The 11,570-nt window shown below is 44.0% G+C and overlaps 1 protein-coding gene across 12 annotated transcripts in view; it reads left to right on the forward strand.

Annotated features, from left to right (window-relative positions):
• tpcn2 (two pore segment channel 2) overlaps positions 1-8,427 on the forward strand; it is a 148,061-nt gene extending 139,634 nt beyond the window's left edge. For 9 of the 12 annotated variants that reach the window (XM_037246656.1, XM_037246659.1, XM_037246657.1 and 6 more), the window contains 3 exons: positions 5,857-5,948; positions 6,035-6,138; positions 8,131-8,427. In XM_037246656.1, the coding sequence (XP_037102551.1) occupies positions 5,857-5,948; positions 6,035-6,138; positions 8,131-8,183 (249 nt within the window). In that variant the 3' untranslated portion in view covers positions 8,184-8,427. Of the gene's footprint in view, positions 1-5,856; positions 5,949-6,034; positions 6,161-8,130 lie in introns of all 12 variants that reach the window. The other 3 variants (XM_037246655.1, XM_037246653.1, XM_037246658.1) reach the window with 3 other exon arrangements.
• Positions 8,428-11,570: the final 3,143 nt, after the last annotated feature.

Here is an 11,570-nt window from a genome sequence, read left to right on the forward strand (position 1 = left end):
AATAAATTAAAAAAGAATAAAAAATTTAAATAAAAAATTCCTGCTTTAGCTATCATCTTACTAACGTCTCCATTCCATTTTTAACTTATTCCAAATACAGTCGTATGTAAAGGTTTGGGCACCCCTGATCATTTTCAAGATTTGCCTTTATAAATCATTGGTTGTTCGGATCATCAATTTCAGTTAAATATATCATATAGCAGACAAAAAACAGTGATATTTGAGAAGTGAAATGAAGTTTATAGCATTTACAGAAAGTGTGTATTCATTACCTAAACAAATGTAGGCAGGTGCATAAATTTGGGCACCCCAACAGAAAAATTACATCAATATTTAGTAGATCCTCCTTTTGCAGAAATAACAGCCTCTGAACACTTCCTATAGCAGGGGTGGCCAACCAGTCAGAGACTAAGAGCCACATTTTTTACTGTGTCATCGCAAAGAGCCACATCATACACATGAGCACACATGAACACCCCCCCCACACACACACGCACACAAACACGCACGCGCACGCACGCGCACACGCACGCACGCACACACACACACACACACACACACACACCTCTGCTCAGCCAAATTTATTGTGTGACATTATTATGTCACGCACCAACATGATAATGACAAATTGACTCCTACAGTACTAAAACCACAGACCAAAGACCACATTTTCAACAATGAACATTGTGTGCATTGTCTCACACAGACAAACTCTCAGTTCAACAAATTCCACAAACAAAAACATAAGTTTTTTCACTTACTATGTGTGGCGGGACAAACCATTCGTTTGAGTTCGTCGTTTTCAGGAGACAAGATTTCAATAACGTCACTGAGGCATATTTTAACGAACTCCACTTCATTGTATGGCTTTTTAGCCCGTGCAATGTTCCAAGCCAGTTGAAACAATGGAAGTGTGACAGTCTCTGAGTGCTTCGTAATTTTTTTGAAAAACTGTACCTATTTTTCTGCCTGACTTTTCAAAGTCTCCAAACTTGTGCCTGCGAAATTCAGTCCCTTTTGCAAAGTCCTTATCGATATTGGCATGAAGTGAGCTGAAGTGGCGCTGACCATTTGAAGCTTTTAAATGCGCCAATGACGTCCGACATATCAGGCAGAATGGCTTGCCATAGCGTTCAACAAAAAACAACTTTAACTCTGTTAAAAACGTCCTGTGTTCATCGTCATATATTCGTTTAGCTGTGCATTTTTTCCTTGCCATTTTGGCAAGCGTCTTGTCAGCTTTTCTGGACCTAATGGGCCCCCGTAGTCACAGTCGCCATTCATAAAAAAAGCGGGCAAAACCAATCGCTCTGTTTGTCCCTCCTCCTTTGCGGGATTTCACCTCACGCGCATGCGCGTTTGACCAAAATACCATATTGAACTCAAGCGAAGCAAATACGCACGAAAAATAAACACAAATGTTGATATGAACGTAAAAGAGCCGCATGAAACTAGCCAAAGAGCCGCATGCGGCTCGCGAGCCGCGGGTTGGCCACCGCTGCCCTATAGCTTCCAAAGAGAGTCTGAATTCTGGTTGAAGGTATTTTTGACCATTCTTCTTGACAAAATATCTCCAGTTCAGTCAGGTTTGATGGTTTCCGAGCATGGACAGCCCGCTTTAAATCACACCACAAATTTTCAATAATATTTAGGTCTGGGGACTGTGATGGCCATTCCAGAACGTTATACTTGTTCCTCTGGATGAATACCTTAATAGAATTTGAGCAATGTTTGGGGTCGTTGTCTTGTTGAGGTATCCAGCCCCTGCGGAACTTCAACTTTGTCACTGATTCTTGAACATTGTTTATAAGAATCTGCTGAATCCATGCAATCTAACTTTAACAAGATTGCTAGTACCTGCACTGGCCACACAGCCCCACAGCATGATGGAACCACCACCAAATTTGAGTGTGGGTAGCAAGTGTTTGTCATGGAATGCTGTGTTCTTCTTCCTCCATGCATACAGCCCCTTGTTATGTCCAAATAACTAAATTTTAGTTTCATTAGTCCACATCACCTTATTCCAAAATGAAGCTGGCTAATGCAAATGTGCTTTAGCATACCTCAAGCGACTCTGTTTGTGGCATATGCGCAGAAAAGGCTTCTGCCGCATTATTCTCCAATACAGCATCTCCTTTTACAAAGTGCACTGAATAGTTCAACGATGCACAGTGTCACCATCTGGATGAAGATCATGTTGTAGGTCTTTGGAGCTGCTCTGTGGGTTGACTTTGACTGTTCTCACCATTCTTCGCCTCTGCTTATCTGAGATTTTTCTTGGCCTGCCACTCCGGGCCTTAACTAGAACTGTGCCTGTGATCTTCCATGTCCTCACTATGTTCCTCACAGTGCAAACTGGCAGCTGAAATCTCTATGTTAGCTTTTTGTATCCTTCCCTTAAACCAGGGGTGGCCAACTTGCGGCTCGCGAGCCGCATGCGGCTCTTTGCCGGGTTTCATACGGCTCTTTTACGTTCATATCAACATTTGTGTTTATTTTTTGTGCGTGTTTGCTTCGCTCGAGTTCAATATGGTATTTTGGTCAAATGCGCATGCGCGTGAGGTGAAATCCCGCAAAGGAAAAGGGTGTCAAGTTCCATGGTGGATTGTATGATATAGACACACACACACACACACACACACACACACACACAGCAGAGTCAGCGGCTTCACGGCTTCTCCTCCGCCCAACTGACTGGAGGAATGAATGAATGAATAAGTGAGCGAGGCACTGGACAGCCCAGCCGATGTCCGGCCCTCCAGAGCCATATACCTCACCGTGATTGGTTCATTCAGCTCAGCACACCACAAGTGTCATTTATATCAATCTTGCGGGCCGCACTAACATTAATCTTTCATATTAAGACCAGGGCCGCAAATTATTGTCCCGGGGGCCCTAGTTGGCCCGCGGGTCGTGAGTTTGAGACAACTGGTCTAAAACATTTAAAAAATCATTAAAATCATTTAAGATCAGCTGTAGTTGTGCTGTGCTGTTTTATAAAACCAGATTGAAAAGGAGATAAAATAATATTAGTGTCAAAATATTGCTTCAGTTGATCGCTGACTAATTTATTATTTATTTATTATTTGCACAACGGGACAGGAACAACTGAAGCAGAAACAGATGAGAAGCAACAGTAGACACTGACAAGGAGAAACATGCGGGCAGGGTTTAAATACACAGGGTAACAAGAAGGAGCAGGTGACAGTCATTACGGTGACTGAGGGAATGAGTGGCATGTGGCACGGGCACGCGACATACAATAAAATAAAATGGTCATGACACAGTGTGATATGTGCGTGGCCATCTTGGAAACTATGGAAACTAGGACTCCACATAATGCGGATTGTTATTCGTGAAATAATTAGTTCATTAGCAAGTTCTGAAGAAACCATAAACAATCCTGATCATTTGAATCAGGTGTTGCACAGCAGGGTCAGATGGGAAACAGGCCAAGATCCTGTTGATCCTGTTTCATGTGTTTTTGCGGAATCAACTGGCATAGTTTTTTATCAATGTACGGTTTAAATTCAGTTTTTCTAATGCTTAAAAAATTAAATATATTATTTTCCTTATTATAACCTGACTCACAGTTTCGGTTGTGGAAAACAGCAAATCTTTATTGTTTAATGTGTTGTAAGCGTAGCAAAACATAAGTGCCGTAATTTCACAACCATAGGGCGCACATAAACGCCTTTAATTTTCTCAAAAAACAAAGGTGCGCCTTTTAAGAAGGTGCGCCTTTTGTGTGGACTAAATTCAAAAATCTGTAGAGTTGTTTTGTGTGGCTTCCGTAATATACAGGCGTAGACATAGATCGGGACAAAAAAAAAAATCAGAGGACTAGACGTGTCACGTGAAGAAGTACATACGTTCACCACCATTGTTTTGTGTGTCGATCGGGGCGGTAAACCAATCCGACGTCTGGATGGCGTAGAGGAGTACGTACCTCCGCCGCCATTAGTAAATAAATACTACAGTTTGAGCAAAGTACGTACCTCCGCTGCCATTGATAAATAAATACTACCGTTTGTGCAAATCTGTAAAGTTGTTTTGTGTGGCTTCCGCCACACAGAGACGTAATAAACAGGCGTAATATGTAGACACGATGAACCAATAAGAGGACGTTACGTTTTACGTAGATTGGGGCGGTAAACCAATCAGGGGACTTCATGTGAGACGTAGAGTACGTACCTCCACCGCTATTGATAAATAAATACAATCGTTTTTGCAAAGAAAACAGCATTAGGACCCTCTAAAATGGCATAGACAAAGAGACATGCTTACGAGGCACAATTCTAGCTTCCTGGAAAGCCAGGATCATTGCCGAAGAGCAACGTGACAACGACGAAACAATGACGAGGGAAATTGGCATGTCAGAAGGCGAACTTACCCAACTGTTTAGTTTGGATACAGAAGATGAGGACTTGGACGGATTTGCGTATGAATATCGATCAACAAAATGTGAGTACAGTAGAGCACATGGTTAAACAATAGAATAAAGTACAACTGAACTCACTTCCTTGCTCCCGTGACGTTCTTTTTGTTTACTGTAAATCATGGCATGCATGCACCCTATGATGCAGCGTGCATCTATGTGTGTGTTAAATACAGTAATGGCACACATAACTGAGACTGCGCCTTTTAGTACAGTGCGCCCTTTGGTCGTAAAAATACGGTAATCCTTTTAATATGATTCCTCCCACAACTTAGGGTTCAAGGAAAAAAAAAAAAATGGGGGGGTGGTATTCAATCGGTATTGGAAAGAGCAATATTATAATCCACTGATGACATCAAGTATGATGTATGTATGACTTGATGCATCAAGTCATACTTTGTAGTGGTCATACTTTGTAGTTCACTCTAAAAACGGCTTCATCTGTATGTAAATAGCCAGGAGCTCCACATAAATTGCAGACCAATTGACAAGTTATTATTAATAGCATGGGAGTTTCTGCTGTTAACAAGGCCAGTCTGTAGCCCACTAATTGTTATTACCAGCAGAAATAAAGCCTTAATTTCTTGAAAATTATTCTCAGGTAGGTAGGTAGCAAGGTAGAAAGGGAGGTTGTCAACACCGGCCGGATGAGCAGGCTGTCGCTGAGTCACGTAGGTCCTGACCGACGCGCCCAGCCACCCCAGCTGTCAGGGCCAGGAACAGGATCCGCACACGCCGAGGTGTGGTAGTCGGCACCAGCATCGCCATGTGGACAGCCAAACCTGGGACGGCCCCGACCATGGCCACACATCCCTGTGGGCAAATATCACATTACAGATAAAAAGAAAATAAAGACAAAAGGGAGAACACTGCTAGGAGACTGCCCGCATTCAGGCGACACAATGGTTTAAAACCCGCTAAACAACAAAGCCAACTAATGTTGGCTTCCAAAGTTTTGTTCAACATCAGAGGTAAAGATTTTTTGACATTTTGCGTCAACATCTGAATATGTTGGGTACAGGGGGTCAATAATTTCTACAAATACAATAGGGATAATCTCACAGTCGCTGTTCTGAGCCTTACAAAATATTGTATTTTTTTTATTTTAGTGAGCACACTAAGTTTGGGAGATGGATGGGGGACTCAGAGAGGGGTTGGGTGCATGGAGGTTGCATGTGGCCCGCAGACCGCCATTTGCCGAATCACTGCTGAAGTTTGTTACGGGCATCACTGCCCACAATCCTAAGGAGGACAAATGATAAAGAAAAACAATCGATAGACTAAAGTTATAAATGAAATAAATAAATAATGTTTTGCTCAAGAACAGTATGCAGGGTACTGTTCCTAATCGTTAACAGTTTGTGTAAGAGCTAGATGTTCTCCTCTGTCTGAAATATTTGCTCTTTGTTCTCTAACAGAACTTCACCTATAAGTGGGATCGCAGCCACAGCTGCTCTGTTACAGATGTCGATAGGATCAGATATGAAGCAACTGTTCAACTCATGTTCAAGTATGTACAATTGCGATTATGATGTTCATTAGTTAATAAATGGTGTTTTTTGAGTTGATCCCAAACTTTGTGCATATAATCTCTAGAGAGCAAGTCAAGGAGCCAACGGAAGAAGAATTGCTTTGTCAGCTACAACAGCACCGCCACCTTCACTTACACTGGGGACACACGACCCAAACTTACAGTGAAAGTACAGTACATGCAAACCTCTGGTATTTTAGGTTGTAGCATAGCAATTCTTTAACAACTTTATTTTTATTTGCCAGTAAGAAAAAAAGCATTTCTGGACACATACGTGAATCCTCAAGGTTTCTCGGAATCTGAATGTTTTATTATTGTGCTAAATTCCAAAAAATGACCAATTGAATTCAACAAGACAGACGGATTTATCCCGGTGCAAAAATCTTAAAAATTAATTATGTAACAAACCAATTCCCTTTAAAATAGCTAAATAATTCAATGAGTTTTAATGAATGAAGCTAAACACAAACATTAGATGTTGTATGGCTATGGTTTTCGTCTTTGCCGTCCACAACCACATGCACACTAACACTGAGCAAGAATCGATTCTGCACGACCCCCTCTCAAGGCAACTGTACCCACAGGCCACCAGTGACTTCCGATAAAAATTAACACAATTATTTTGATTGGTTAGTAAATGCAGAAGAAGCATTTAAATTTAACCCAGCACATAGGCGTCACTTCCTTAAAGGGATTACAGATGATCTTTCCGACAGCTCAGAAACCAGAATCTATTTGTCTGTTTTTGAATACTGCTTATGCGCAGGTACCTCCTCCCACCCTTCCCTGATGTTTTTAACAAATGACTCCACATTCACATGCATGAGCGCCATATTTGAGGTTGTCTTCTCGAAGAAGTCAAAAACGGGCTTTCTTTTGCGAGAACCTTCATCATCACGAAGTTCATTAACCATTTTCACTCAGAAGTCAAGTAGGGAACACTAAAACTACGCCAAAGTCAAAGTCTGCTTTATTGTCAATTTCTTCACATGCCAAGACACACAAAGAAATCGAAATTACGTTCCCACCATCCAACGGTGACAAGACATAGTACACAATATACATACAAGCAAACAACACAAAAAAACAAAAACAAGAAGGCACAAACAATGAAAAGCGTCCAATATTTGCAGAGTTTTAATCACAAGTTACACACATCGCGGTACTTGGCGCAAGATCTAAATAAGATCCTCTCTAATACCATTAAAATACACTTTCAGTGAATCTAATTAAAATAAAATGAATAAAAAATAGCATAGCCTATAAAACAACCTCAACATAAGTGACAAGCTCTAGCCTATTTAGTCCAAAATATGCCTGCAAGATATTTATAAGGGCAAATGAGGTACAGTCAAACCTCGGTTTTCGAACGTCCCAGTTCTCGAACAAATCTGAATTCAAACGAAAAATTCGAACAAAAAATTCAAGATTTTTTTTGCTTCGGTTGTCGAACAAAATTCGGAGGTCGAACCTCGCGAGATGAGCCGAAAGGACCCGAGAAGACCCGACCGCGCGGCCCGGATGCCGACTGATTCCCTTCGTTATTGTATTTTCGTTACTCTGAGGACTGTATTAACCCCTAATCATGCCTCCAAAGAAAGCAAGTGGGAGCAGTAAAGCCATCCTAAAACACAAAGACGCTCTTAAAGCAATGCGACAGTGAGCGCCTGGCGCGCTGCGGTTGCGTGATCGGACCAAATTAAGCTCCCTGCGCACTGAGGTCCACTTAAATTTTGGAAAGTACATCAGGACTTTAAAAATATTTTCTAAATTTCAGCGACGGCTCTGTCACAATAATGCGACCAGCACGGTGCAGTTGCGCAGTTGGCGGCACGCTACGGTTGTGCGTTCGGCGGTGCGCTGCAGTTGCACGATTGGACAAAAATGCGCAAATGAAAAAATGCTTAAAAAAGGCGGTTTTTTTTAAGTCTTGGAACAGATAAAAGATTTTTTCCATTATTTGTAAGGGGAAAAATAGATTCGGAATTCGACCGATTCACTTCTCGAACCGCCTTCTGGAACGGATTGTGGTCAAAAACCGAGGTTTGACTGTAAATCTTTTTGATATCAATGGGTGAAAAAAGAGAAAATAAAAAAAACTGTTATGCCTGTGGTTCTTTCTTGTTGTTTTCAGCACTAATCTTCCTTTCCTCTTTCTCAGCCATGGCAGTGCAGGAAGGTGAGACAGAGCTGCTGGAGAGCAGAGCTCATTAAGACACACCTGCTAAAAATCTACAATCAGATGGCTTCTTAAGGATGCTCCGGATGCTAGTCCTGTGCCAGACGTTTTTGCCTTTGCAGCCATTCACACATGCTTCTGCTTCCCGCTGGGAGTTATTCTTTGTTTGTTTTTTCCTCCTTGAGATGATTTTGTGTTTTGCATTTGTTTCAAGAAGAGTCAATCCCTAAGAGGAGATTTATCTGTATTTGTGCTCAAATAAATTTGAATTATTCAGCACCTGGGTTCCTTGCTCCTCGATAGCAACACAATCATCTGGCCAGCAATGGACCAAGGGACTTAAATAAATGCTATCCAGCCAGGCTGCTCAGGTGAGCAACGAGGTCTCATGTTAATGAGACCTCGTTGCACCAGATCATGGATCATCCAATGCAAGCGTGGCACAGCTGGGCAGACAAATCAATACAATGTGGGACCAGCAAATTCCACCAGCAGGTTCCTTCTCCCCCATTTACCAGATGACCCGACTGCCAGTCCAGCACCCCAATCCAGAGAACCATACATTCTGATTCCTGACAAGTATTCAGGAAACTAAGGGTTATGGGCTCAGTTTCTCCACCGGGGTTATTGGGCTTTATATGCTACTCACCAATCCAAAATAGCTTTTGTAATGAGTTTGCCCTCAGGTCAGGCAGCAGCCTGGTCACTTGCAATCTCAACTCAACAATCAGAAATCCTCACAGATGGTTTGTTCACCAAAGAAATGAAACCGATATTTGACCACCCAGTGAAAGGCCATAGGACACTTGCAGCAGGGTAATGCAATCACCTTTCACATTTTGGCAGTGAAGAGCAGGTAGGGGGATTCGTCATTTCGAACCATATTTCTAAAGGGGTTGTCCAGTGAGATGAAGTACGAATTGGTGCTCAGAAATGGCGGCCCATCCCTGAACCATCTGATAGACTTGGCTATCTGGTTAGACAATGTGAGAGAGCAACAAACAACAATCTTACACTGGCAATCACTTCACCCCCTGGACTCACCACAGGTCCCATGTAACACCAACTACAGCATTCCCGAGCAGCACCCAGTATCACGCCACTCTCCGGAGGACGAGTCATGCAGTTAGGATGGAAGGGCCTGAGCGAGCGACAGATAGAGCAAAGGTTTTGCCTTTACTGCTGGAGGGAAGGACACTTCAACTCCTGTTTTGAGCTGCCCAAAAGGCCAGGCTCACCGGTAACCAGGTGGAAATTGGTTCGTCAAATATCCACTTCCTCCGCTGCTCGGATTCAGGTGACTGGTATAATCAGTTCCACTCCACTCCGGTAGAGGTCGAAGTTGAAAATGTTAACCTTGTGACTTGACTTGAAACTTGACTTAAAAAACATATCCTCTCTCTAACCCTAACCCACCTACCGCTACGTCGCGGGTTTATAAGGGACAGGAGAACGACCCCTGGACAGCAGTGCTTTTTTCCTACATGCGCGGGACCTAGCCACATACACAGCGCTTGTCCTCAGTGAAGCACATTGCTCAGAGGCACGCCCCGCGCTATGAGCACTCATTGTCGCTGTACCGACGCTTTCTGCACAGCGGTGCATTTTTCCTTCGTGCGTAGTTGTGTCACGTCTCAGGCTCCAGTCCTTCTGGTCGGCTGACGTGCCCTCCGCGCGAGACCTCGGGGCGCGTGTTGCCAATACGGAACTGCGCGTCGGACCCACTGTTTCCGGTCTGAGTGCACGCTGGCGCGTGTTGCTGCCGCTACTCATCGGTTGTTTTTACTGTTTTACTGTGTTTAGTAAACTCACCTGGCTTCTTGGTTAAAATGTTGTCCTCTAAGTGGATTTTCTGGTCTGCACTTGCTTGGATTACGCTGTCGATGCTCCATGGACCTGTGTCTGGGCTTTTCCAGTACTCGGCTGCTGAGCTCCTCTGGCTACGCTTCCACCTGTCTGAGCCTCCGCCTGCAGTGCTGCGCCTCCGGGACGAAGCTCCCCTGCCTCACCGCAGATACATCCACCGTGGCTCTCGCCGGAGCTTCCAAACTGACAACTCCAAGCCAATAAAATCCTTCTGGTCCACCACCCGTCGTCCTCCAACAAACACCGCCGGCCGCCGGGTTGACCACAGCGTGTTAGCCAGCCTACCCAGGTCGGCTAACGCTGCTGTCAAGAACGACAACTCCACCGTCAACTTTGGGCTTCTCAACATCCGCTCACTCACGAGCAAAGGCCACCTCGTCCGGGACTCAATCACTGAACGCAAGTCCAACTTTCTCTTTCTGACAGAGACATGGCAGCAGCCCAACGACTTCTCTCAGCTCAACGACACTACACCTCTGGGCTTTGTTTACATCTCGCAACCCCGTGGCTCTGGTCGCGGGGTGGTCTAGCGATAATTCACCGCGAGAAGTGGAAAGTTACCTCTCTCTCTGTCCCTACATGCAGCTCATTCGGTCCTACTCCTACCATTGTCGCCACTGTTTACCGTCCACCTAAGCCCCACCCCGAGATTTTAAATGACATTGTTGCTCTTCTTGCCCATCTCTCCACACTCTCACCCAACGTAATTCTACTGGGCGATTTCAATATCCACATGGACAACACTACTCTCCCCCTCACCCGCCTCTCCATAACCAAGCTACCTTGTCTCATCTCATTCCGTAACATCAAGGACATAAATACTGATACCCTCTCCTCCACCATTGCCTCTTTACCAGACTTTGATTATTCCTCCTCCCCTGATGAACTGGTTCTCCAATATAACAATTCACTCACTAACATTCTTAACTCCCTCGCTCCAGTCAGAAGCCGGTCTGTTTTCTTCATCCATACTGCCTCCTGGTTCACCCCAGATCTCCGCTCCATGAAGTCCAAAGGATGTCAACTTGAACGCCTCCATAAAGACTGGTCTCACTGTTCACCATGACATGTACAAAAAACACATTTTACAGTCCAAGGACTCTGTTGCTTCAGCCAAATCCATTTACTTCTCCAATCTCATTTCTTCCAACCGTGGTAACACTAAGGCTCTTTTCTCACTCCTCGACAAAATTCATCAACGCCCAGATCTCCTGCCCCCCACCTGTACTCCTCTGACACTTGTAACTCACTCCTTCTGTTTTTCACTCAAAACATTGACAAAATCCACCAGCAAATGAGCCCCTCTTCCTCTTCTCCCTACTCCTCTGAACCTGTCTGCCATTCTTTTCGTTTCAACTCCCTGATTCCTCTGCTATTTCTGCTCTCATCTCCAAATCCAAATCGTCTACATGTCAGTTAGACCCACTTCCTACTGCCCTGGTCATATACTGCCTCCCATCACTGCTCTTTCTTATCACTGCCATCATCCACTCCTCTCTCAGTACTGGCTCTGTTCCCTCACACTTCAAAACTGCTGCTGTCTCCCCAATTCTAAA

Source organism: Syngnathus acus, chromosome 3, assembly GCF_901709675.1.
Source record: "Syngnathus acus chromosome 3, fSynAcu1.2, whole genome shotgun sequence".
NCBI lineage: Eukaryota > Metazoa > Chordata > Actinopteri > Syngnathiformes > Syngnathidae > Syngnathus > Syngnathus acus.